The following is a 26,483-nucleotide window of genomic DNA, read 5'->3' as shown; positions in this document are numbered from 1 at the left end:
ACAAGAACGGAAGATGCGGGTACTTTTGCAGACCCGTACAGTATTGTAACATCCATGGCCATGGGGTTAGCACTTTATATTTGAAATCTGAACATTTATATAAATGTACACGCCAAATATGGAGAACTTCAAAAAACAGGTTGAAGTTCATCCATGATGGTCATGATATGACAGTAATGTTTCAGGGCGATGATTTGATTGGCTCGATGATTGTTTAGTGAGCAAACGCTTCCTGGTTTGGCACAGGGCTACGGTTCTGCAGCAATCGAGCATAAAACTTATCATGAAGTGAGGACAGCAACATCTCCCTTGAAATTCAACGGCTATCAAAATGTCAGTCCGGAGCGGTTATGGGATCGTTTTATTGGTTCTATTCGCCCTGAGCGTCACGGCTCATTGCAAGACGTTCCAAACCCTGGATCACTTGAGACCGCAAGCCAGCGACAAGACCCAGAGGAGAGCCGTGGTGGACCTTCTGAAGCGCTTGCTGGGGGACAGACACCGAGAGTTCATCGTCTCTGTCAACAGGACCTTGTCCAATGACAGTCTGGACGTGTGCGAGCTGCGATCCTCCGCTAGGAGCGACAAGATCGTCGCCACGGGAAGCACCGGGGTGGCCGTTGCGTCTGGGATCTACAACTACCTGAAGTACTTCTGCAACTGTCATGTGTCCTGGTCTGGTGATCAGCTGGATGTTCCTCGTCCTTTGCCCAAGATCACCGGCGTTCTGCGCATAAGCACACAGCACAAGTGAGTTAGATGATCACACACACACAACCGGTGGTGGGAAAAGTACTCACATTTCTTTACTTAAGTAAAGGTATTGATTGATACTGCAATGTAGTAGAAGTACTGTTACAAATAAAAGTCCAGACTTCTAAATTTAAAAAAAAGTATTGGCATCAACATGTATTTAAAGTACCAAAAGTAAAAGTACTCATTAGGCAGAACGTCCTATTTCAAGTTTTCAAATGTATACAAAATGTTTGAGAATAGCATATAAGCTCACTGTATATAGGGCTGAAGTGGTTGTATATATGTTTTGTAATAATCAAAATCTGCAATGTAACTAAAGTTGTGTTATGGCGTAAAAGTACAATATTTGGTATTGGTAAATGTAGTAGACTAGAAGTAAAATAATTGACAATTGGAAATACTCTAGTAAAGTAAAAAGAATACCTCAATTGTACAGTACTTGAGTATATGTACTTAGTTGCTTTACACCACTGATGACATTGTTGCTGCAGGGGTGTGCGACTAGATACCTGACGTGATCTGAAGTCTAAAGTTCATCATCAATCAAGTGGCATACAGCATAAACATAACGACACACAGAACATACTATTTGTACACTCAGTTGCACAGTGTGAGGCCTGGGGCTGTGTGTTATCTGCTTGATTTAAATGAAATCTTTTTGAAGCAGTCCAAACAATCTCAGTCCTGTTCCAACTTCCATCCAAACTTGTGTTAAAGTTGGAGCTGAGTTCTAAAGGTCAGCGGCTTATATGATCTATATTCTGCATTGTATTCTAATTAGAATGTGTTAGAATGACATTATTCCATAGGAGCCATATGAATGCTGGATGTGTGCCAGAACATACTGTGGGCCAAATGTCATGACATAGACCATTCAGTCCCTTTTGTGTTGTGTTTTGTCTCGTAAGATAAACAGGTGTTTCTTGTCTCCTGTACCCTTAGAAGAACTTTTGCATACTGTGCATAACCTTGTTAACATTCTATGGTAGTTAGCCTTAGTCCAAGGCTAATTCGATGGCAGCCATCTTAGGTCTTACACATCATTTGTTTTGATTCAAGTTCAAGCATATGTTTTAACATCGGCAAATCAGTATAGTATCAGTTAACATGAGTTTTAATATGGAAGGTTGCATAACGTGAGAGGAATAGATTGGTTCTCAACCTTTTTTGAGCTTTGGACCACTAGCATATTTCAAGCAATCTTCAAGGGCCACCCCAACCCACCTTTAACTAATCTTAGCACACATATCCCCACCCAACACAACAGTGGTCCCCCAGGTTGATTCTTAGTCAGGGTGGTGGTCCCTGGTTCACAGTCAGTTGAAAACCCCTGATTTAGTGGACACATATTTGGGGTGCAGTGGTATTAAACATCATTGTATCCCAGGCCCTTCCACTGCATTACATTACAAAGCCAAACCCATGGGTGCGTTACAAATGTGGATCGTTGTCACACATGAACTTTTCTTGTTTACTGTGATTGTTATGTGAACACTTGTGCCATGACAGGGCCTTTAAAGGGCCCTTCCCTTCAATTATCTGTCATGCATTATGTTCGCATCAGCTCACCTCAGTTATGCCATGTGCACAGTGGTTATATTGTAAAATGCATGCAACCATGGAACAGCTTTTCCCATGGCTCTGTTGAGGAACATGTTATGGGTTGGGTAAACGCTTATGTCAGCTTTTCTACTGTCTGCATGTTTTTTCACTATTTATTTTAGTTAGGCTAAATGTTTGTCATGAAATAAATAATAACTTCATTCAGTGCCATGTCCTCATACTTACAGTTATAGCTTCACATTAGAATTATTTTTTGATGGTGGATTTATAAAAGCAAGTGAAATGTTACTGAATTTCAGTTTTTGAACATTGCACTTTTTCAACATAAATACAAGTTTTTGTCTTCCTTTCATTTAGCATTCTTATCTCTAGGTCTGTGACTTTTATCAACTGAAAAACAATGTAGCAAGTTTTTCTGTTGGAAACAGCAGATTAATACAGTTGTGCTGCAAATATAAAATTGGGCTTAAGTCTATTATGTTTGTGCCATTTTCCAGATTCCGATATTACCAGAATGTATGCACTGTCAGCTATTCGTTTGTGTGGTGGGACTGGCCACGATGGGAGAGAGAGATCGACTGGATGGCCCTCAATGGCATCAATCTGGCATTGGCTTTCACTGGTCAAGAGGCTCTGTGGCAAGAGGTAAGACATCCAGTGAGGTATACATTCATGGATACAGTTAATTCATCTAGTTTGGGTTTGTCACTATTGTATGTTTACATTTGATGCATATGGTGATGATGATTCAGGGTTCCCAGAGCTAGACAGTGGCCCTGGAACGCGGCAGAGATACTAAGCTAAAATACTCATACTCTGCATCAGTGAAGCCCACCAGTGGAGGAAACCAATTCCACCATCAACAGATGTACCTGGTTTTTGTTATTGTTATCGTTAAATCCACACATTTAGCCAGTTCTTAGTGTCCAAATATTCGTACATGTTTTGAGGGTACGCTTTGTAGCATTCTGCCGCTTGTCATCTGTAATAACAACTTTGTTATACAAGCTTTGTTTATATGTTTGTTTGTTTGTTTATATAAGCAGCACAACATGAAGGGATGGCCATGTGATGTTTAGATGCCATAAGCCGGTGGGACAGATGCATTGTAATTGGCTAATTGGTTGTTCTCAATGCATTTCTTCTTGCATTGTTTTTCTAAATGCTACATGGATTAGTGTTGTGATCTGTTTGTGACCTCCGTATTCTCACTTTGTGAAGGAATCTTTGCAGGCTACGGTTACAACAGTTGCATGAATGAGAGATAAACAGAAACATTGATACCTATCGATATGAGGGGCTAGGTGATCGATACAGTTTTGTGGAAAATATGGTGATACTCATCTGTGTATTTTTTTTTTCTTTGCTAAGCCCTTCCCCAGATTGATAAACTGTCTGCTTGTGGCCATGTCGATTAGAGTGCTGACAGTCTATGTTCTTTGACCAAAAGGAGATCTTTATAAATGCCTTGCTGACAAAAGTGCACCATAAAGACAACATTGGTTTAACTTCACACTCTTTCACTTCCCTTGCGCTTGTGTGCAATTTCTTTATGGTCAGAGGTAGTTCTCTTTTGTGATGAAGAGATGTAGGATATAACATGCACATCCCCACAATTCTTGATAAAAGTAAAGTAAAGAAAGGTAATGCGCACACACACACACACACACACACACACGCACACACACACACACACACACACACACACACACACACACACACACACACACACACACACACACACACACACACACACACACACACACACACACACACACACACACAGTATATTAACCCATTTAGCCGATTATAAAAACGCCTTCTAAATCCTGACCTAAGTTTTCTGAAAAACTTCAAATATTTATTCAGAAAATACAAAGAAATTGATGTTGCTATATACCGTACATGGCAACAACAACCCCAAAAGGGGTTCTTGGATTGAATGGTATAGTTAGGTATAGGGGTTCCCGGTCTAAATGGGTTAAACAAGCAACATTTCACGCAGGCTTCATCAAGTTTATATACAGAATTATACTGTATACTGTGTGCTGACATGACCTTTCTTTACTCTGTTTTGTCATGTCATGAACGTAGTGGCATGAGCTGTGATTGGTGTACTTTTGAGGGGACAGACATACATGCAGACAAATGTTCCTGTATCATGAAAGCTCAGAGTGAATTATCAGTGGTTAATAAGTGCATTATCACTAATTAACCACTATCTTAAGCCCTATGAAATAACACAAATAGCTGATTTACAAGCTCACAACGCCTCGCATCATAACGTGTTGTGAACTTCCAAATGAGCTATTTTTGAAACATTTTGAAATGTTGTGGCTGTAATGACATGCCCAAAACCAGGGTGTAAGTGGTTAACTTCTAAAGCCTGATATGCTGCAATATGTAAACATTAAATTAAGTATAGATGTCCTGTCCATCCTTTTTAGGTTTACCGTGCTATTGGTTTGAGCCAGTCAGAGATTGAAGAGTTCTTCTCTGGGCCTGCTTTCTTAGCCTGGAATCGCATGGGGAACATGTTCGATTATGGAGGACCCCTAACGCAATCCTGGCATGTCAAGCAGCTGTATCTCCAGGTATTATATCATCTCATACAGTTCATTTAAAACATTTAAATAGAATAATCTTCTTTGGATGATTTTGATACCTTGACTTATGGTTATCAACTGGCCAAATAATTCCAAAATGTATGTTGTAATTAATCATTTAATAATCATTTCTCGGTCTCTGCAGTTTAAAATCTTGGAGAGAATGAGATCGTTTGGAATGATCCCTGTTCTGCCGGCATTCTCTGGAAACATTCCCAAGGGCATTCTAAGGTTAATATAACTGTTGTTAAAACAGTGTTGTTGCCTGTTTCTGATGATTATTTTACATTTCACGTTGGCCAACAATCAAACCAAATATTATGCATATGTCAACATCATGAAACTTGTATGATTCAATACATTTAAATGCCGTAACCCATATTTATTATAGTAATCTATTTAATATAGTTTCTGAGGAATTCATAGTCCACCGGGAAAGCGGCTGTGTCATTTAAAATGTTAGCGTAGGCTATTAAAAAATAGCAGATATACAAGCTCACAGCGTGTCACTTTGTGCCGCGCTGCGAGCTTGCACATCTGCTATTCTTGAACATTTTAGAAAAATCTTGATAGTGTTTTAACAATGTTGAACAATTTTGAATAAGAAAAATAACTACTGATTTAGAAGCCATTTGTAGAATCGGCCTTGGGTCTAAATGTGTTTAAGCTGTGTGTGTCTGAATTGGCTTTTCAGGTTGCATCCAAAAGCGAACGTAACCAGACTGGGGCCTTGGGCTGGTTTCAACTGCAGCTACTCATGTGCCTACATCTTGGATCCCCGTGACCCCCTCTTCCTCCAGATCGGATCTCTCTATCTGTCACAGGTGGTGAAGCAGTTTGGAACGGATCACATCTACAACACAGACACCTTTAACGAGATGATTCCTCCGTCCTCGGACACCGCCTACCTGGCTGCAGTCAGTCGTTCTGTCTTTGCCGCCATGACCGCAGGTGAGTGCAGAATTCTGTGTAGACCCCAACCCATGCCAGATTTTTGGGTCCGATGCCAATCCAGGTTTTGGAGAGTGCTAGACCAGTGGTTCTCAAACCTTTTCATGTCAAGGACCCCCAAATTGACACTTATTAGCCCGCGGACCCCCATTTCAAAACATATGCCAGGGACCCCCCATAAGAGACGATTTTTACGGCTCTCTAGCAGTGATTCTCAACCATTTTAATTTCAAGGACCCCCCCAGTTTGACATGTATTTTAGGCTACGGACCCCCATTTAATGGCATTCATATCTCTGGGACCCCAAGTCATACTGTAAAATCAATGTTAATGTAACTCTCAGAGTTACAGACCCATAAGGGTCCATTTGGTTCCTATCCATCATTTAGCTGGGGACCCCCTGGAACCCCCTCAAGTACCCCTGGGGGTCCCCGGACCCCACTTTGAGAACCAATGTGCTAGACCATTCGATTACTGATATCAGTCTTGCTGATAAATCAGCTTGGCTCTAATTCTGTGTGACAGCAGTAACGTTTTTTGGCTAGTATTACAAGCGGTAAATATGCCATGAAAAGGTCTCCACGGTTTTGAGTTCATAAGTTCAGTAACTGCCCCAGTTTCATAACACAAGGTTGACACACTGCCCTATTGCCTCACACAAACGGCCCCCCTTAACCCCACTCCTGTTTTCTAGGCATGTTCAAACTGTGCCTTTCTTCTCTCTAACATGCACATTGTTTTTGTCCCTAGTTGATCCGCAGGCAGTGTGGCTGATGCAGGGCTGGCTGTTCTTTAGTGCCTCCGCATTCTGGAAACCGGCCCAGATTAAAGCCCTTTTGCAAGGAGTGCCTATTGGCCGCATGATCGTGCTGGACTTGTTTTCAGAGACGGAGCCAATCTTCTCCTACACCGAGTCCTTCTACGGACAGCCCTTCATCTGGTGTATGCTGCACAACTTTGGAGGCAACAGTGGTTTGTATGGCACAGTGGAGAGCATCAACTCGGGGCCCTTCAAAGCACTTGACTTCCCCAACTCTACCATGGTGGGCGTGGGCCTGACGCCCGAGGGTATTGAGCAGAACCCCGTGGTGTACGAGCTGATGACCGAACTTGCCTGGCGCAAGGAGCCCGTCAACTTGGCCAAGTGGGCGTCGCTGTACGCTTTCCGACGTTATGGTAGCACAAATGAGAACTTGGCTGCCGCATGGAGGCTTCTGTTTGCCAGTGTCTACAACTGCACCGTCCCACATTACAGGAATCACAACCACAGTCCACTAGTGAAACGACCGTCCTTCCGCCTGAACGTTGGCGTCTGGTATGACCCAGGTGAATTGTTCAAAGCCTGGAAGCTCCTTATGGATGAGGCTCCATCTCTCATGTCCAAGGAAACCTTCCGCTATGACCTAGTAGATGTGACACGGCAAGTCCTGCAGGATCTTACAACCTTGTTTTACCTGGATATTTCGGAGGCCTTCCATTTACAGAAATTGCCCGAGCTGCTGACTGCCGGTGGTGTGTTGGTCTATGACCTCTTGCCTGAGCTTGACCGTTTGCTGTCGAGCGACCGCAACTTCCTGTTGGGGGTGTGGATTGAGCGGGCACGTTCCTTTGGCCTGGATGAGAAGGAGGCTCAGCTCTATGAGATGAACGCCAGGAACCAGGTCACTTTATGGGGTCCGGGTGGTGAGATCCTGGACTACGCCAGTAAAGAGTGGGGAGGCCTGATGGGAGACTACTATGCTCAGCGCTGGGGCATGTTCGTCAACACCTTGGTGGAATGCCTGGACAGGGGACGCTCATTTAATCAGGATGCATTTAACCAGGCCGTATTTCAGATAGAGAAGGGCTTTGTCTACAATGGCAGAAAGTACCCCACCAAACCTCTCGGAGACACTTACGAGATTGCCCACAGAATCTTCCTGAAGTACTACCCACAAGCTGTGAAGAGTAGTCACAGACTATCCATACAGACTATCTCTCCCACAATCATTGACTGCTACAGAGAGTCTGTATTTCCGCCCCGTAAATGTTGAGAACAAGAAGCTGTCATCTCCTCTTTAGGAAGGATATTTGACCAATCACAATGCTGTGTTCATAAAATAAATATTTTATAATATCGTTAAAATATATTTTAGAATGACCCTTTCTGCTAAGGCAACTAGCTAGATAGACTAATTTGGTTTCCATTGGGAGTTATTTACGCAACTACAAAGGCAAAATGGAAGTGGAGAAATGATGTGGCATTGCCTTTATTTTCTACTCGTTTTCAGAGCTTCCGTTGTGCAGGCTGTTAGGTGGAAGCATTTGAAAATTGTGAGAGCCAACACGTCTACTTTAAAGGCTATAGTGGGTGGAAAGGCACCACTTGAGGCTCATTAGTAGCCATAGTGGGCAATATACATATTGTAATAATGGTGTTTTTTTATTTTTGTTATTTGTTTTAGATCAAATTATTTGTATATATAAAATATTCAGTTTAATCAACAGCTCAATCAAAAACAATTATAAAAGGGATAAAAGGGAGTGAAATGTTGCTGGTTTAAAGTTTTGCTGGTTCGAAATTATTCTGTGTTTTAAACAATTTGCTCTGCCATCTCCTCAGTTTCCTGGTTCAAACTCAGCTGAAAATGTTTCTTCTGAGGGATCTTTTTAATGGTGTTTTTCAAAATCAACGTATTACTTTGGTATTTAAATGCAGGTACATATCTGAATGTGTTAACACACATAGAGAACATTTATTTAAATAGTAATCATGACAATAATTGTTTTCATTTCATGTTTTCTTTATGGACAGCACATTTAGATTTTCATATTGCACAAAGTTTTGCGAGAACAATATGAGTGCCTTCATATTGTTCTCTACTTGTAGAATGTACAACAATTATAGAATATGTGGGAAATGTTATTTTTGTATTTTGATAATAAAACTAATGATATGAAAATGTACAAGCTGTTCTTGTTATTTGTAACCTCAGGGAAGTGATACAAGTCTGAATACTACATGTATAATATAAGCCAAGAATCTAATACTTTCTCCATGCCCGAGAATACAGCGGAGTACCTTCAGAGACGCCTACTGTAGGCTAATCAGACACCCCTTGCTAAGAACTGAGTGGTGGTGACCAATCAATCTTTAACACATATTGTGTTTCACAGGAAAAAGTATGGAAACTATTTAAAACTGCTACTTAAACCCTATGCTTAGTTGACCGTGGTTCCCCACAGAGGTCTCTACATGGTCCGCTCCTTTTTTCCCTCTACGATGTGTGCATTATGTCTGTCGGCCTGAGTTGATCAAGGGGAGCGATATCAAACACACAGCTGCCTTTCTGAAAACTCGATCTGAAGTTCAAGGTCAGCTGTACATCTGGGAAGGCCCAGGTTCATTCCGGTAAGGCTTGAGCCTACCCTGGCCTACCGTCGATCTGGCCTCTACCCCAAATCTCTTCACCGAATATAGACGATCTAGATTGCTATTTTTGCTGACAGTACGCTTGGGTTTTAAACAAACGCACCTGGGGCCTATACATAAATACTATGCTACTCCTTTTTTGCTGGACATACATTTACACTACATGAAAATACACTGTATTTCAGACAAATCTACTTTAGAAACTGCTTCACGGTACAAATAACACCACATCATTTCAAATTTGTCAAGGAATTCTGGAGCACTCAGGATGTTGAGGTGAACAGGGTCTTGAGACAATGGAGTATTTCTAAGTGAGATGTGTATTGCTTGAGCTTACAGCAGAAGTACGGTGAATTGTGGGGGCGTCTGCTGGCCTAGCGGTCCAGACGCATACCACATAAGCTGGTAATCACGTAGCTCTCTGCTGGTAAGCGTGTCGCGAGTTCGACTCCCGTTCCCAACGACCTTTGCTGTGTGTCTCCCCCCCCATCTCTCTCCTCATTTCCTGCCAGCCTACTGTCCTGTCCAAATAAAGGTATAAAAGGCCCAAAAAATATCTTTAAAAAAGAAGTAAGGTGAATTGTAATGCGGGACACCAACTTCTCCCTTGAGCTTGTGCAATAAACATTGCACCAATATCCTGATTGCTACAGGATGATTTGAATGAGCACATGATCACACACGGGACAGTGGTCACGTAGCTCTCTGAACAAAGAACATAACAAGGGGATCATGTTTTAGTCACAAGCTGTACTCGTGTAACAAATGTCAGGTGGTACCTGGACAACATGAAGTGGCGTCTTGTGTCTACGGTATTCAAATTGTCACAACATACCATAAATTATGAACAAGAAGGTCTGTTGCTTTATAAGGATGTCTGGTGGAGACTTAAGAAATCTATACTTACATACACATACTAGGCTTCAATGGATTTATATTTCAAAAGACAAACTATTACATTTTAGCAAGCCAAAATAAGCTATTTAAAACATGTTCTACGATTACCCCAATATTATTCAATTATCTAATTTAATTTAACACCATGAAGTAAAAGCAGGAACCAATAGACACAATGACCAGTACTATATAGACACAATGACCAGTACTATAGTACGTATGTAGGACTAGTAGCCTGCCAAAGTTTGTACTTGTTTCCCTTTAAATGTTTATTGTCAATATATTGGGCTCTTACTGTAGCTCCTACTTCTCCATTGTACTTGCATCCCTCACACTATCCTGTGTAACAACAGAAATGCAATTTGATAAATAATAAAACGCACACAAGAAGGGGATCAGTTATTGGGAATATATTTTATTAGTAATAGTTATTCATCTGCCAAATATACAGCCTGTTATTGAATCTTCTACATATTGTACAGTTCATATATGTAATTTACAAAAAAACGTTAACATTAGAAGGTTCCATTCTTGACAATATGAGACATATACTCTAAAAAATAACACAGGATGTCTTAACGCATCCAGATGTGCTTCATATCAACACACCTTTTGTTATATTTTTCAAGAGTGTCAATATTTAGAATTACATAGTATTTACCCTGTAGTTCCTGAATGGGCAAAATCACACTGTATAGAGTTTTGTTTCAAAATGATACAGTATATCCACCATTTGACACCCACTCACATTGCAAAATGATTGATAGTACAAAATTGAAACAAATGTTGGTACTGGACCAGATTTTGGTAATAGACCTTAATCACTTAATCACATCTATTTTTGAAATTATTTACAAGCCCACAACGTGTCGTGTGAGCTTAGATCAGCTATTTTAGAAAAATCGTAATCTTAATTTATACCTATAATGACATGCCCACAATTGGGACCATGGTTAAAGTGGTTAATTACAAACTGGGACAGTGTGTAATTGAGGTCCCATATGATAATAGCTTGAATAGACTGGATCCTGTACATTTTTAGAAATATTGAATGATGAACTTCAGGTTCAACTTCTTTGCCCACAAAAGTATATTTAGGAAATTAACTCTTCATATATATTTATATTATATACACAGGGCAATTGGAGATGTTATAAATGTACAATTAAAATATTGAGTTGTATCCGTAATTTATGTAATTTTAAATTTAACTACAGATTTAAAGGAGAATGTATTGGGGGCAGTGTGTGTGTGTGTGTGTGTGTGTGTGTGTGTGTGTGTGTGTGTGTGTGTGTGTGTGTGTGTGTGTGTGTGTGTGTGTGTGTGTGTGTGTGTGTGTGTGTGTGTGTGTGTGTGTGTGTGTGTGTGTGTGTGTGTGTGTGTGTGTGTGTGTGTGTGTGTGTGTGTGTGTGTGTGTGTGTGTACTATAGCTGAGCACCAGAGGTAACCCCCTTTACCCAAACTCCAAACTCAGGGTGTTCAAAAATACCTTCTGTTAAGTGATATTTTCACTCCAGCATTTTTGTTTGCAATGTTTACTCTAGGTGTACGTTTGTGTGTGTGTGTCCAGTAGCCTGAGACGTCAGTGAAACAAAACAAAACAAATAATGAAGTAGCCTCTCAGAACAGCAGCTTATAAGCTATTTGGATTGATACGCTTAATTTATACTTCAGCAAAAAAGTGAGCACGAAAATGACATACATCAAGGCGCGTCTAGTTGAAGATACGTCGCCAAAGCATAAAATTAAGTTCTCGGCTATGACTTTCACATTCTTTCCATTATCACATTTTATGATTAAATGTCACTGAAGATACAGTAAAAGGAATAGATCCCTTGTGTCTTCTGAGTGGAGCTGCCCTTTTTTTAATACCAGCTTTCCAATACCTGAATCCTAATATATAGGAACAGCTTGTCATTTTTAAATGTATGTTTGTTTTTTAGCAAGACTTTGTAATGTATAAAGTCTATAGTGTCTTGTAAGGCAATGAGCTACTGCAGCTTGTAACATATTCCATTTCCAATCAGGAAAGCCATGAATATCTATTTCCACAAATTATGAGAAAAAGGGGTTCTGTAAATCAATTAGAAACCTTCTAAGAAAATCATAAATAATGACTAGTATCACTAAATATAGACTTGAAATGAAAATAATGCTTATCTTGCAATGAGTTTGTCTCAAAATAATGAGTAGGATATCTCAAAATAATGTTTTATCTAAAAATGTGTTTCCCAAAATAATGGGATAGTATCTCAACATAATGAGTTAGTATCTTAAGATAATCATCTCAAATGAATGACTTGGTGTCTAAAAATAATGAGAAACCATCTCAAATATAGTAAAATGTGTTAATAAAGATTCTCATTATTTTGAGTTTCTCATTATTTGAGATTCTTAGACATTATTTTGATATACTAACTTTGTGGGGGAGTTTCTCATTATTTTGAGAAGGTTTCTTAACTTTCTTATTATGCCGACTTACAGTCACATTGGTGGAAATGGACTTACAATGTTCCCTGTAAGAAAAGGAGATGAACCATTAATGAGAGCATCCTGGCTAATGCTACTCCCATGGTGTTATATGCAATATATGTATTTCAAGAAGGCAGAGAGATATACAGTATTTGTTGAACTGGTAGTTCACTGACTCCGTATCAACTTGAAATGTAAATTAAAACTTTATATGCTTCCAGCAAACACCTAGCTTGTTCATGAACACGTTTAAGTTTTATTCTTGCAAAAATAAGTAAGGTTTCTTTTAGCAGAGAATGTTTGAGAGTTTTTGAGTTATCCTCCTTATGTACACAGATGATATTCTCAGTTCTACTTTAGACTCATTTGTCAAATATACTGTATTAAATCCAGTCTAAATTCAGGCTCTCTTTAAAAACCACATTCAGAATTTACATAATTTGTTTCCACAGCAAAACAGGACTAGTAGGGTCTTGTTAGTTTGGTTTGCACAGCAAGGCCAACAGACAATTTCTCAAGAACATTTTGTGGACTTCACATTTGCCTAGCTGCTGTCAATAGAGATGATAAGCAATCACACAAACCTTCTAGCAGGAGTGCAGTATTATTTCATTTCATAATGGCATTGTGTAAAAACAATAATCATGGAAACAAGCATACCTATACTTAACTGATACACCTGGTCAATGAGATTATGCTTCACAAATAACGGATTGTGGCATTTATGCTTAATATTTCAATTCAGACATTACATAAAGACACTTTTGTGGATAAAGAGAGGAATAGTCAGCCTAGAAGAAAAATGTTGGTGGGTATGGTAGCGTCAATCGATTTCCACGTTCCTAAATATCCAATGGGTAAATGTTTCAAATTGTTTCCGTCCTTCACTCAAATTTAAAGATCAATTGGCTCTCATTTGTTCTTTCATATTATTCCCATTATATCACAGAATGTATTCAACTGACTTTGTTTACTAATATCCCTCCCAACATTTGCCTTCTTGGTCTCCACAAAGGGGTAGTGACTGGTTGGTTAGCTATTCCATTCACAGAAACGCAAAAACAAAACAGATATTACATATTGGTTATTCCATTAGTCTTTCAGTGCATTACAGATCAAAAACAAAACAAAAAAGTCCAGCAAACAAAGGTAAAGTCCTGGCCTTAGTACATGTATAGGTTACCAAATATCTGGCCATGAGAAGAGCTACGAAGACATGTTTGGTTTTGAAAATGAGTTGAGTTGTAAACAAGATATATAATCATTAACTATAGAAACTTACAATCAGACTGTAATATTCAAACTCTTGATCTTCGTCTGCATTGATGTTGGGGATGCACTGATACTGGCATTGTACTGCTGCTATCGCTACATTTGAAAGATTTAATCTTTTCTTTAGGTGTGAAAATGGCAGAACGCCACATTGCTCAGTATCACATTTGCCATTGGGCCTGTCACAGAAATATGATAAGTCATACTTGTATAACTGCCCACCTACATCAATACCAAATGTCTTAATATCATAGCCTGATTTCAAATAACATACACAAAATGTATATAGGCTGTGTATAATGTATGCAGATTGTTTGTTCAACCAACTGTTGAACTCAACAATGCCCTGTATTGATATGATAAAACACAGGGTGAAGGTTTCTATGAGTACAGATTTACAAAGCTGCCAAAATGTTCAATAATTATTCAAAACATGGATAACATGGAGACATCTTCGACAGAAATAAGGCAGTGATAGAAAATAGGGCAAAAAAATAATTTCTTCTCTAAACATTGTAAACACTTCACCTCGATGATTCCAATGCCTAGCAAATAATCAAGTTTATTAATTCGAGTAAGTCAGCGAAAAAACATATATTTGTGTCCTTTGGTTAAGATTAGATTAAAACCATACATGTAACTGATTAATTAAAACAAATTCAAAAGATTCTCAGATTGTTAATTGTACTGATGTTACAAGCTGCATAAGAGGAAGAGGATATATGTGCATATTGTATCAAAATAAATTCAAGGTTTGTGACCAGCCTGGGCAGTGAACGCTCAAAGATAACACGTTAAAAGTGGACTATTTTCTCTATTAGGGCTTAAGTGGTTATGGGAAAGCAAAGTGAACACAATTAATTCTAAATTAATCACAGGGTCATTTTGCAGCTTTATGAACACGCACCTTTTCCTGATTAGACTTTGCGAAGTTCCAAGTTCACCTGTGCATTTCTCAACACATTTTTATCACTAGTTCAGTCATGACTGGTGTTCTATTCTGCCAATTCTGAAACCATCAAAATATAATTTTGTCAACAGCTGAGGTAAGGGAGAAAACTGCCTTTTGTTCAGTCTAAAGAACCATTCAAATGAATCGTTCAGCAAGTGACAAATTACAAAATTGCTAATACAATGTTTGTATGTTGCATAATGACAAATGCACACTTTTGCTTTACATATAGTCAATACTTTGGCATTCTGCAGATTTGACCCAAGCGAAAAATAACTAAAATAACATTCAGTCAATCATGTACATGTCTTCCTTTCCTCATCTCTCAAGCATTCTATCTCTTTTATTCTGGTACGTTTGTTAGATATTTGTCACAAAAGCAGCTTTCAGGACCAATTTAACCTACAGCAGGGGTCTTCAACGTTTTTCAGGCCATGGACCCCTTAGCTGAGAGAGAGACGAAGCAGGGACCCCCTACTACAGATTGTAAAAAATTGCGTTGCACATTAAACTTTTTCATAGATTTCATAGATAGCTTCATAGACTATCATCAGTGTTGTGTAACTTTATGGTTTTTCATTTCAGACATTAAACCACTTAAAACCCTCAATACTTAAACCTGACCTTTGGCTCTGTACTTGGTTCGCTCCTTTTCCCCTCTAGACCAAACCTCTTTGCCGAAAATGGCCGATCTACAAGCTCATGTTAGCTAATGTTCCACAGAATAGAGGCTAGGGTTCAAGTGGTTAATGTAAAAAAAAAAAGTTCCCATCACACAAAGATTTGGCAGCCCCCCTGTAGTAACTCTGAGGACCCCCTAGGGGCCCCGGGACCCCTGTTGAAGACCCCTGACCTACAGTATCAATTAAAGTAAAAAACTAATCATTAGAATTTCCACATGACAGCAGCAACATAACTTATATGTCAAGCTGGGAGTAGGGTGATTATGCCTTATTCGGATTAAGAAAAAAAGTCAAATCTCAAAGGGCAGGCAATTTGGCAGCTAAGAATATACATAAATGATTAAACAGCTGTGGTAAAACACCAGCATACCATTCCTGGAATCAATGCGGACAAGAGGTCAGGAAAATTATTCTATGGGGGGAAATAAAGATTTTAAAATGAATCATTAACATTTCGTAAATTGTACAAAACACAGAACTGTGAGCAACCGGGTTGGATGAGGATTGGTTTGTTAGGAATAATAACAATGATAATGATAACTAATATTAACAACTAAGATGTTTTGATTATAGTAAATTTACCTGAGTTAGATACCTGTAGTGGTTCAAAACAACAAAAAACAGAACAAATTTAAAGAGTTATGAAGAAACAATGACCCAACTTAAAACAGAACTTTCCTCTGACAAGGTGGTTTGAATACATGCTCACCAAACTGATTATTGTCCCCAAAAAGTGAGGCAATGCTCTTTTTGAGCGGTCTTCATAGCAGTCAATTTGTAAGCCTAGTTCAGACCAAAGATTTGCAACGAGATGAAACTGTGTTTAAGCCCAATTTATATTTTGTCGTATGACAGTGTGGTGCGCGGCACGTGACACTGTTAGTATGACGGAGTATAAATTAAAGCAGACAGTTGTGGAGAAAAATCGCAGCGGTCTGAATTACCCTTAACAGCAGAGTGTCAAAGCTGCTTTACTGCAGAATATTAAAGGTGTGGATGCATTTCATTGGAGCTTATTGTTTAGTTCTATTTCTTAATTATTTTAATTTCTAATTTCTCCAGCCCCTCACTCACACAGGCTGTTGCTGTGGTGGCCCACTCATTAGAAAAAACACACCGTAGCCTAACTGGAGTGTCATAGTCATCAAGGTGCCTCGTGTCCTGGAGTAAGGCACTGCACACTCAACTGTGATAAAAAAACAACAACCATAAAACCTCAACAAGAGTGTAATGTAAAAAGTAAAAACTTGAAAGTACACTCCAAAGATTAACTATGCCATCTTTAACTGTTAGTAACTTTCTAAAAAACCTGCAGTGCACCATAGCGGTCGGTTGTGCGTGTAAGTCAAAGTCAGTGTCTAACGATCAAAACCATTTTTTAACAGGAGAATGTTGCAACTAATTGGTGAAAAGTAAATGAGAATCAAAGTCTTCCCATTAGCTGACGGACATAAGTCTCAATTTCAAATCAATGTATTTCAAGGAATGCACCTTTAATGCTGCATCCAGACCCCAGTCCTACAGTAGTGTGAGCATGTGTAAACCAGCAGTCGAGGACGTGTTCTGTTTAAAGTGAATGGCTGTAATGCCTTCGTGGGTATGATTAGTGCATATACTGCTGCAGATCACAAAGAAAAGAGACTATCCAACTCATATTACCTCCACTCTGGTCTCAAAGTGGTCTCACACACACACACGCAATCACACACACATTCTGACTGAAACACACCATTGATAGACCATCAAATGAATAGATGAGGTTATGGTAGATTTCTTTTCATGTTTTTCTCCATTTCCTTCATTCCTCTTTCTGCTCAGAGGGGTTTTGAGACGAATTTAAACAAAACCGTCCTTTGCTGTTCCAAAACAAAAGAAAGACATCAAAGACGGGGGAAACAGGGCGAGGAGAGGGAGGGCAAAGAAGAGTGTATGGGAACATGAATGAGGAGAGACAGCATTTGAGATACTCGAGTCCCGTGCGGAGCTATCGTGGCCAGAGGAGAGAGGAGGCAACGGCGGACGAGAGCAGGAGGAGAGCAAGAAGGAACACGGAGTCTTTGAGAGAGAGAGAGAGACACCTAGGAGGACTCGTGTAGAATCTGCTCCAGCACTGCCAGCAGGTGTTTCAGGCCGTAGACGTAGCCGTGGTCGTGGCTGTCGCTCGAGAACACGTGTGCAAAGTCAATCATCCGGACCTCCACCTCCTCCTCCTCTCCCCCGTTCCCTCCGTCTCTCTTTTGTCTGCTCGTGTCCCTCCCTGCCGCTCGTCTCTCCGTCTCCCCTTCGCCCTCGCACCGTCCCTCCAGCTCTTCCTCCTCCTCCTCGCTTTCCAGTTGCGATCGGATGCCGTTTCCGTTGGGCAGCGGCCGCCGCCCGGCCACGTGTTTCCACGGCGAATTGTCTTCCTCGCTCGACGCCACGATGACGACCGCGTTCGGCGTCGTCGTGGCGTCTCCGTTGCCGTGGAACTGCCCCTTGGCACAGTAGTGATGATGATGCCCGCCTTTCCTGTGGTTGGCGTACATGGTGGCCAGGCTGTAGTCTAGGGGCACGGCGACCCGGATGTTGTTGTTGTTGTACTCGGCCACCTCCGCGTCCTCCTCCTCCCGGCCCGCTGCGTGGCCCCGCCTCCCCTTCCCACCGCCGCCGTCGTCGTCGTCCGCCCCCGGCGAGGCGGGGTTCTCCGTCGGCGGGCTGATCAAGGGGGTGCTGGGAAGGGAAGACGGAGGAGACGAGGAGGAGGGAGAGGTGGAAGAGGAGGAGGTGGGGGAGGAGGAGAAGCCCTCGTAGACGAAGAGCAGGGAGCTGGCGTAGAAGACCAGCTGCCGCTGGGACTCGAACCAGCGGAGGATGTGCCGCACCCGGCGGATGCTGGCCGACACGGCGTCCTTTCGCAGACCGGCGCCGTTGTGGAAGAACTTGGAGAGTCCTGGTGGAGGAGAGGAAGGGAAGGGAGTGGAGGACAGGATGAATGGAGAGAGAAATAGGAGGGGAGGGAGCGAGGAGCAAGCAAGGGAGGGAGGAGCAGAGGAGTTAGGGAGGGGTGGAAGGTTGAGGAGAGAAAGAGAAAAACTTTATCTTCTTTCTTTCTTCCATTTTCTTTTCTTTCTTATGCCCCACCATTTTAGATATGTTTTCTATTTATTGACATTGCATTGTTTGCTCATCTGCATGATTGATTGATTTTCTTTATTAAAGTGTCATGCTTCTAAGGAAGCCCAGCCCATATGGACTTGCTTTTCCCATTTTCTGCATTGTATTTCCCATCCTATCGTTTTAAGAGCCCCTGTGGACAGGTGTTGTTAATTAATAATTCACTACAGACACAAGTTCTTGCTCAAATGTTATTGTGGTAACAAATCAAATGATGTGACTCACTCAGCACCAGTGGAAAGAGCAAAACAGTAAATATTTCATAATAATACACTATACAAAATATATAGTTTCCTATAAATGGTCTTGGAACATGTGAACAAGTTTAATTTTAGGCTTATCTTTAAACTTTCAATGTGAATGTGCTGATTTCAGCATGTACTGTGACTGTCCACTGTTTGATGTTCTCCAGTAAACATATTTTCGTTTATCTAAAATGTTTGTTATTTGACAGTTTGTAGTTAAAATGTCCACATAGTAATCTGCAATGAAAAGAACATCAATATTTGCCATGGATGATATTCATATTCATTATTAGGGTTCTGGTGGCAGACGTCACTTTGTATCCAACTCATCACTCACACACTGGCATACCACCTGGAGAGATTTTGAAGCATGTGTTCACACGCACACACAGTTATACATACCGTCTTTAATAGTGTCTTGAACTAGTCCTCTTCCATAGTGCTGATCATAGGAGTCAAAACTGTCACTGCACACCTTGTATACCTGAAAAACAATACATTATCAATGAAAATATCAATGAAAATAACACACATCAATAACACACAGTACACATCATTGTCATTGCTCCTCTGTGCGTGTGCGTGTGCGCGTGTGTGTGTGAAAGGACTTGGACTTGGAGAAGGAGTCAGTAAAAAACAAACACCACTTAGACAGAGAAATGATGAGTGATAGTAAATGCTAATTTGCGTTCGGCTGAACAGCTAAGCCCTCTCTTTTTAAGCGTTTACATTAGAGTCATTTAGCTAATGCTCATGTTCCACAATAACTTTAACAGCAAAGCAGAGTAACTTTACAACTGTGGATCATCAATCAATGTTAAGGATTGCAAGTGTCAACTGTCAAAAACAGGGTGTGGAACTGTAAATATCAGGGTGCGGAACAATGTCTCCATCTAGTGGGGAAATAACATACACCATAGCATGGGTTTTCACATTCTCTGCCCTTAGTTTATCTAAAGTCCTATCTCAATAAAATCTCTCTCTCTCTCTCTCTCTCTGTGGAAAAAAAGTTATACTACTAATGTATGTACAATTAAAGATACAGGCCTTGTGCTACTAGAATAAAGAAATATGTAACAACAGAGCTGTTACATTGCACAATAGGCTCTATGCACAGCAGCCATATTGTGAAGGCATTCACAGGTGTTACCAATGATACTAATGAAGGCTCTGTTCCATTCTGGTCAAACAGAGTCAGGGTGCTGATAGTGTGCATGTTGGCTCACTGGAAACACTCTGCTACACCAGTGGGTCTAACATTTGGGTCCAGGGGGGTTCATGGTTTCTTAAGGGGTTTCCAAATGGCCCCATTGCGGGTGTGTAACTCTGAGAGTGTACAAATGGAACCAAATGGACCCGCAAGGGTCCATTTGGTTCCATTTATACACTCTCAGAGTTATGGGGGTCGTGGAAATTGAAAAATCTGAGAACCACTGTGCTACACTAAATGGAACAGAGCCTTTATTAGTATCATTGGTAACACCTGTGAAGGAGGTGATAATATGGCTGCTGTGCATATATTGCAATCAAATGGGGTAAAGGTAAATTGGCATATTGCAAAAACTAAGTGTAAAGGTATCTGGTCTCTTTGTATGTACAGTATGTCTACAGTATGTACCAAGATCAGTATGGTGCGGACAGTGCGATAATACACAGATGATTGATGGTCTGTACAGGGGTCGCATTCTATTGGACATCCTTTTCCTGTCACAACAGCTCAGAAATCTCGCCGTCTTGTGTTTGCACATTGCTGTGCTTCACCCAGCAGATATGAACTTTTTGTTGTTATTAGTCATGTTATTATCGTCACAGTTTTGGGTGTACAGTACGTAATCTGTGGGTAGCACAGTATGTGTCTCTGATGACTTGCCTTCTCTCTCTTTCTTATCACCTCCCTATCAGGAACGTCATTACCACTAATGAGTCTCCTCTCTCTAAACAAACAAGCTAAGCACGAGACATTTTCCATGCCGAGTGCCAGCCAGATAAGAGACCCCCTGGGCCCCAAAAATTGCCCTCGGCAGATTTGGTCAGGCACTGCTCAGTTGTAATTGGATTTCACTCCCTCCCGAAGTAGCGAGGGTCCAATCAAGGCCCAGTATGCAAATATGGGGCGGGTTTATCACCAGAGGCATTTTTTGAATTCGGCCCCTTGGAAATGCACGTTCCACACAGAGATTCCAGACTAATATATCGACGCAGTGATATCAGTCTGGCCATGCCAGGCTACAGCCACCTGTCTGAGTGAAAGCTAAAAACCCAACTAGAAAAGAATCTTAACCCACTTAAACCATATGTACTTCATTCACAAATATCTAAAATATCCGATCTGCTATTTTCAATATTTTTTAAAAATGTTGCCTATAATGACATGTCCAAAATAGGGACACGAGGTTGAAAGGTTTTTTTTTTTAGATACTGGGCTTGCCACTAAACAACGAATAGGGTTTGATGTAAGGTTTTTATTTTCATAGACTGAGAGAATATATGCTTTGACTGCAACTGATAATCTGGGTCCATTTACTGTGATGCCTATAGGAATATAACTTTAACCCATTAAAATCGGGAAAGCATCTGTGACATTTTAGATTTTTGCGTTTGCTATTCAAAAATAGCAGATATACAAGCTCTTGAAAGGGTTTGAAGGCATTTGTAGAATCGGCCTCAGGTCTTAATGAGTTAGGGGAGCAGATGAAAGCACAGCTCAGATTTAGTTAGTATCAACAACATGCTTGCGTACGTATGTACCGTAGCATGTCCACTAAAACGATATAAACTCGTCTTTACTCGCCCCAGCTGATGGAGCCAAAGTCCAGTGGCTAATTACATAAGAATTTGCAACGGCTCCAAGGAGAACCATTATGGGTGAATGTCACAGCACTTAACCATAGGTATACACATAGTCGAGTGGGTTTACGGAAGGTGTGGACCTTGTAGTCATGACGCAAGCACCCAATCAGTCACTGTCATTAACAGGGCCTGATGTAAGACAAACACCATTTGGGCCTTTGGAGGAATAGGCTGTGTCTTACCGTATACAAAGGATGACCTGTTGCTGACTTCTTCAAGAAAGCACTTGATACATCCTTGTCATAATTCTTACATTCCTCTTCTCTCACTGTTTCTACTCGCACTGAAAATGTCTTAACACATACACAGTAGCGGAGGCAAACCTTTTTATGGGCCGTCCGTCCACACCAAGCGTAACGACTTTAACTACTGTATATGGTTTTAAAAATGGTTCTAAATCAAGTGGAGGGCAGAGTCCACACCACAACTATAACAACATCAGTGTTGCTATACTCACCTAATTAGTGTTCATGTGCTTGGTGTGGATGGTCCATTAGACCCTAGCTTAGTAACTAACCTCAAAACATGCATGAATTAAGAACATTGAAGTGAATATATTAACTTAGATTATGATATTAACTAGCCACATGGTACCAAAAACTCACAATATGATATCACAATAACAAGTCTACGATACATATGATATTTATTACCACACACACGCACGCACGCACAGTCGCACACACACACACTTTTTTTGGCCGTCCCAATCTGTGATTTGTGAAACAGTGTGAAAGGAGTCCTCCGGTGCTGTTTCCTAAACAATTAGCACAATGTGTACAATTATGTTTAGGTTAACCTATGACATGATATTAACCTATGGTGTTATCTTTAGCATACTAACTTTGAAGGGTAATGTGCATACTGGCACACGAGAAGAATCCACACCAATTTACGGTCTAATAATAGTTCTGTCATTCTGTCATAGTAGTTATCTGTCATTTGGAAGAAAGCTTTTGTTTCATCCAAATACAGAAATTAAGTCCTTATTAACCCATTAAAACCGGGAAAGCATCTGTGTAATTTTATATTTTTGCGTTGGCTATTCAAAAATAGCATCTATACAAGCTCACAGTGCGTCACTTTGTGCTGCACTGCAAGCTTGTACAGTACATCTGCTATTTTTGAACATTTTTGAAAAATCTTGAAAGTGCGAGAACTACTGATTTAGAAGGCGTTTGTAGAATCGGCCTTAGGTCTTAATAAATGAATATCTTGCAGTGTACTACATCAGACGCAGTCAGACCATCAAGCCGCCCTGTGTTGCATGCTGCCTGTGGGAGAGAGAGACGGGGCAGGAAGGAGGCAGATAGAGTTGATGATGGTGATGAGCGTTATGGAAACTGATGGAAGTGATACCAAATTCTTTCTCTCTTCCGTCCCTAACCGATAAGATCCCTACAGCGCTCTCCTCTTCGACATCATCGCTTTCTTGTACTCCCTTTCTTTCTCAGATTCCATCTCTCCGAGTCCTCTAGTGCAGTCTCCAAATTATTTTGGGGAGTCCCCAGATGATTTGTTTTCTCACTCAACAGTAAACAAACCAACATTCAGTATACGTGTACAGGTAGGGCTTTCACCACTAGTCGACCTTGTTGGTACTAGTCGAATAGTTATATTAAAATGTATTTATTCTTTTGCATTGTTTTAATGCCATTACTATTATTATTATCCTCCTGCCTTTATTTATATCAAAAGGGGGTCAAAAGTATGCCCAATAATAGCCTATTATTGGGCAATAAGCCCCTTTTGAGGATCCTTGGAGACGCTGCTGTGCTGCTGTGCCAGAAACGCTTCCCTTAAAACGGCATAAAAATAAGGGCAGGAGGATAATAATAATAGTAATGGCATTAAAACCATGGCAAAAAAAAGAACAAAAAAGAACAAAAAAAAAACTAGTCGACAACTGGGTCAAATTAGTCGACCAGTAAAGATCTCTAGTCATGAAAGCCCTAGTCTCGCGTAGCCAGACCCCACAGAAAATGAAAAACAGCGACCTCTGCTTTTCTGATCGGAATCTGTTCTTGAGAGATTATGAAAGCCCTGATACAGGGTATCTGCACATTTCTAAAGTTACACTTTAATGACTTTTAAGACCTTGGCCAAATTGTCAATTATTACGTAAGAAAAAGTCAAGCATTGTGAAAATAGCCGAATCTACAAGCTCACAACGCCTCGCACTGCGAGGCGTTGTGAGCTTGTAGATTCGGCTATTTTTCTGTGGAACCGAGTCAAACTGAATTTAATGCCTCAACTCATACAATTCCAAGTGCTTGTCAGGGTGGGGGGTCCCCAGTTAAAAAAATGATCATTTTGGGGGGGTCGTGGCCTGAAAAGGTTCGGAAACCCTTGCTCTAGTCCTAATAGAAAACATTCTTCCTCCTCTGTCATTCTCACTATCTTGGATGTTCTCTCTTTATACATGGTATACATTTTTTATTTTATTTCTAAAAGGCAGTTGAAATCCCCAGGCCAGCTGGGAATGTTTGAGTCAGAGGTGGGAGTATTGTACTCCTTACAGCTATCACTGATGTGCAACTGAGCAATGTTCTCGACCTCAGCTGCTCCGTGTCCCACAGTACCAGCCATTAAGTTGTACTGTACCACCGCTTTCAGGCATAGATACATGTAACTGGATACCAGTGGTGGAAAAAGTACTTTTTTACTTAAGTAAAAGTATTGATATACTGCAATATAGAAATACTCTGTTACAAGTAAGAGTCCGGAATTCAAAATGTACTTGAAGTACCAAAAGTAAAATAAGTTATTATGCAGAATGTCCTATTTCACAAGTGTTCAAAATGTATACAAATCTTTTGAAAATAGCAAAGCGACGCGTTGTGAGCTTGCATCTACTATTTTCAAATAGCCGAAGTATGTATATAGAGATAAAGTGGTTAATGCATGTTTTGTAATAATAATAACAATCTACAAAGTAACTATTAACTAAAGTTTTCAAATAATTGTAGTGGAGTAAAAAGTACAATATTTGCCTCTGAGATGTAGTGGAGTAGAAGTAAATAAGTACTGAAAATGTAAAATAATCCAGTAAAGTAAACATTCCTCAAATTTGTACAGTACTTGAGTACATAGTTAGTTACTTTCCACCACTACTGGATACAGCAGGAACATGCTTAGCACTAGCATGTGTGCAATCTGTGCATGACATATCCCAAGATGATAAATTAAAGCTAAACATACTAATGTTTTAGCAGTGACGTTTCACAGTAGGCAGGCACTCTAACGTTAAACATGTTCTCTGGGTCTGTGCAGAATCCATGCAATCCACAATGGAGCAATTCATATATAAAAGGGTAAAGGGAATCTATTTTTTCAATTACTGAAAAAGAAATGTGAAAGAAATGTACTGTACTGCAATCTGTGTTGGAGTATATTTTCAGTCATCTTGATCAGTTCCCAAAGAACAATGGGCCTCAATCACAAAACTCTTTTTGTATACTTTTATATACTAAAAAAAAAAGTTTCCTCTTGAAAAACAAGACAAACAATCAGGTTTTACTTCATTTTGATAGTAGAAAAATGCCCAGGCAGCCGGAATTGAACCAACGCACTATCCGGTCAGCTACCAGCACGCCCCATCTTTTCTCTGCCTTAGTTCGGGTCTATGTCGGTGTTTTGCAGTAGCCTTTTATATTGACTTATTTCACAACAAGAGTCAAATCAGAGCTACAAATTGTCCTTAAAAGACCTAGACTTCATAACCATGCCCATGCAAAGGACCAGGCAGACTGTTTCCTACATGACAAGGCGTATACCAAGCACCTAAAAGCCCTTTCATTTCCCATCATCATGGCTTAAAACGGAAATGAAATACTAGAGCATATTTACATAGTTAAATATTACTTAATAACATACTGGCAACAGATGTAAAATACAAGGTTTTGGGGGAAATTAATTCTGTTTTTTGAAAAGAAGTAAAGTGTGATTGATTTATACTTATTTGTGAGCTAGTATCGCACACCGAAAATAGTCAATCTACAAGCTTGTAAACTTGTAGATCTGCTATTTTCGGTGCGTGCAGGTGGAATGGCACGTTGGTACTGGAATGATCTATTCTAAGTTACAGTATGGATGTACTTGAAAAATGCATAAACGTAAGGAAAGTCAATCATAGTCATAGACCATGGTGATGTCCAATTGCCATAAAACAACTAGTGTGATAGTAGAAAATCTACCACGCTTTGCAATTTATGAGCCTTATTAACCATCCTTTATAGTGTGATGCTCTGCAATGGTAATGTTACTCATATTATAGCCAGCCTAATACTGTGCCTGAGAGTGGAATGATTATAATTCTCGCTCAGTTTCCATTAGGACTGGAGTTTATTTGTTGAAAACGCCTGGTATGTTCCTCTTTAGACAGATATTTACAGAACGAAGGCAGGGCCGTAGCAAAGTGGCTTTTATGTTGTGTAGTGAATATGTTGTGCTCCAGTCCATGTTTCCTGTGTTCCTGTTGTTGTGCAAAAGCAGTGAGATCCTCCGTCAGGCCGAGGAAGACCAACTGGCTTTATCTATTTTTCGTACTCTAGTGTATTTTCTAATCTTGGTAATTATTCTGTGAGGAGTTTAAGGTTAAAAATGTACCACAGGGAAACGACGGTTTCCGTTGTGTAATCATAGTTCTGAGTTTACGGAGCTGGGCATAAT

At 40.3% G+C, this 26,483-nt stretch overlaps 2 protein-coding genes across 3 annotated transcripts in view; one reads left to right on the top strand and one right to left on the bottom strand.

Annotated features, from left to right (window-relative positions):
• The first annotated feature begins 241 nt into the window (after positions 1 to 241).
• Positions 242 to 8,405, top strand: naglu (N-acetylglucosaminidase, alpha). Its single transcript, XM_084077706.1, has 6 exons — positions 242 to 750; positions 2,817 to 2,964; positions 4,767 to 4,913; positions 5,071 to 5,156; positions 5,620 to 5,876; positions 6,627 to 8,405. The coding sequence occupies exons 1-6, from the start codon at positions 332 to 334 to the stop codon at positions 7,907 to 7,909; spliced, it is 2,340 nt and encodes a 779-aa protein (XP_083933832.1). The 5' UTR covers positions 242 to 331; the 3' UTR covers positions 7,910 to 8,405.
• A 2,175-nt stretch (positions 8,406 to 10,580) lies between these two features.
• ipmkb (inositol polyphosphate multikinase b) overlaps positions 10,581 to 26,483 on the bottom strand; it is a 27,808-nt gene continuing 11,905 nt past the window's right edge. For both annotated transcript variants that reach the window (XM_084077707.1, XM_084077708.1), the window contains exons 6-7: positions 19,365 to 19,446; positions 10,581 to 18,493 (exon numbers count right to left, since the gene is read on the bottom strand). In XM_084077707.1, coding sequence (XP_083933833.1) covers positions 17,643 to 18,493; positions 19,365 to 19,446 — 933 coding nt within the window. In that variant the 3' untranslated portion in view covers positions 10,581 to 17,642. The remainder of the gene's footprint in view (positions 18,494 to 19,364; positions 19,447 to 26,483) is intronic.

This window comes from Gymnoscopelus microlampas, assembly GCF_963454915.1.
Source record: "Gymnoscopelus microlampas genome assembly, chromosome: 14".
In the NCBI taxonomy this organism is placed as follows: domain Eukaryota; kingdom Metazoa; phylum Chordata; class Actinopteri; order Myctophiformes; family Myctophidae; genus Gymnoscopelus; species Gymnoscopelus microlampas.
The sequence above is the reverse complement of the archived record's forward strand: the minus strand, read 5'-3'. Positions and strand labels throughout refer to the sequence as shown.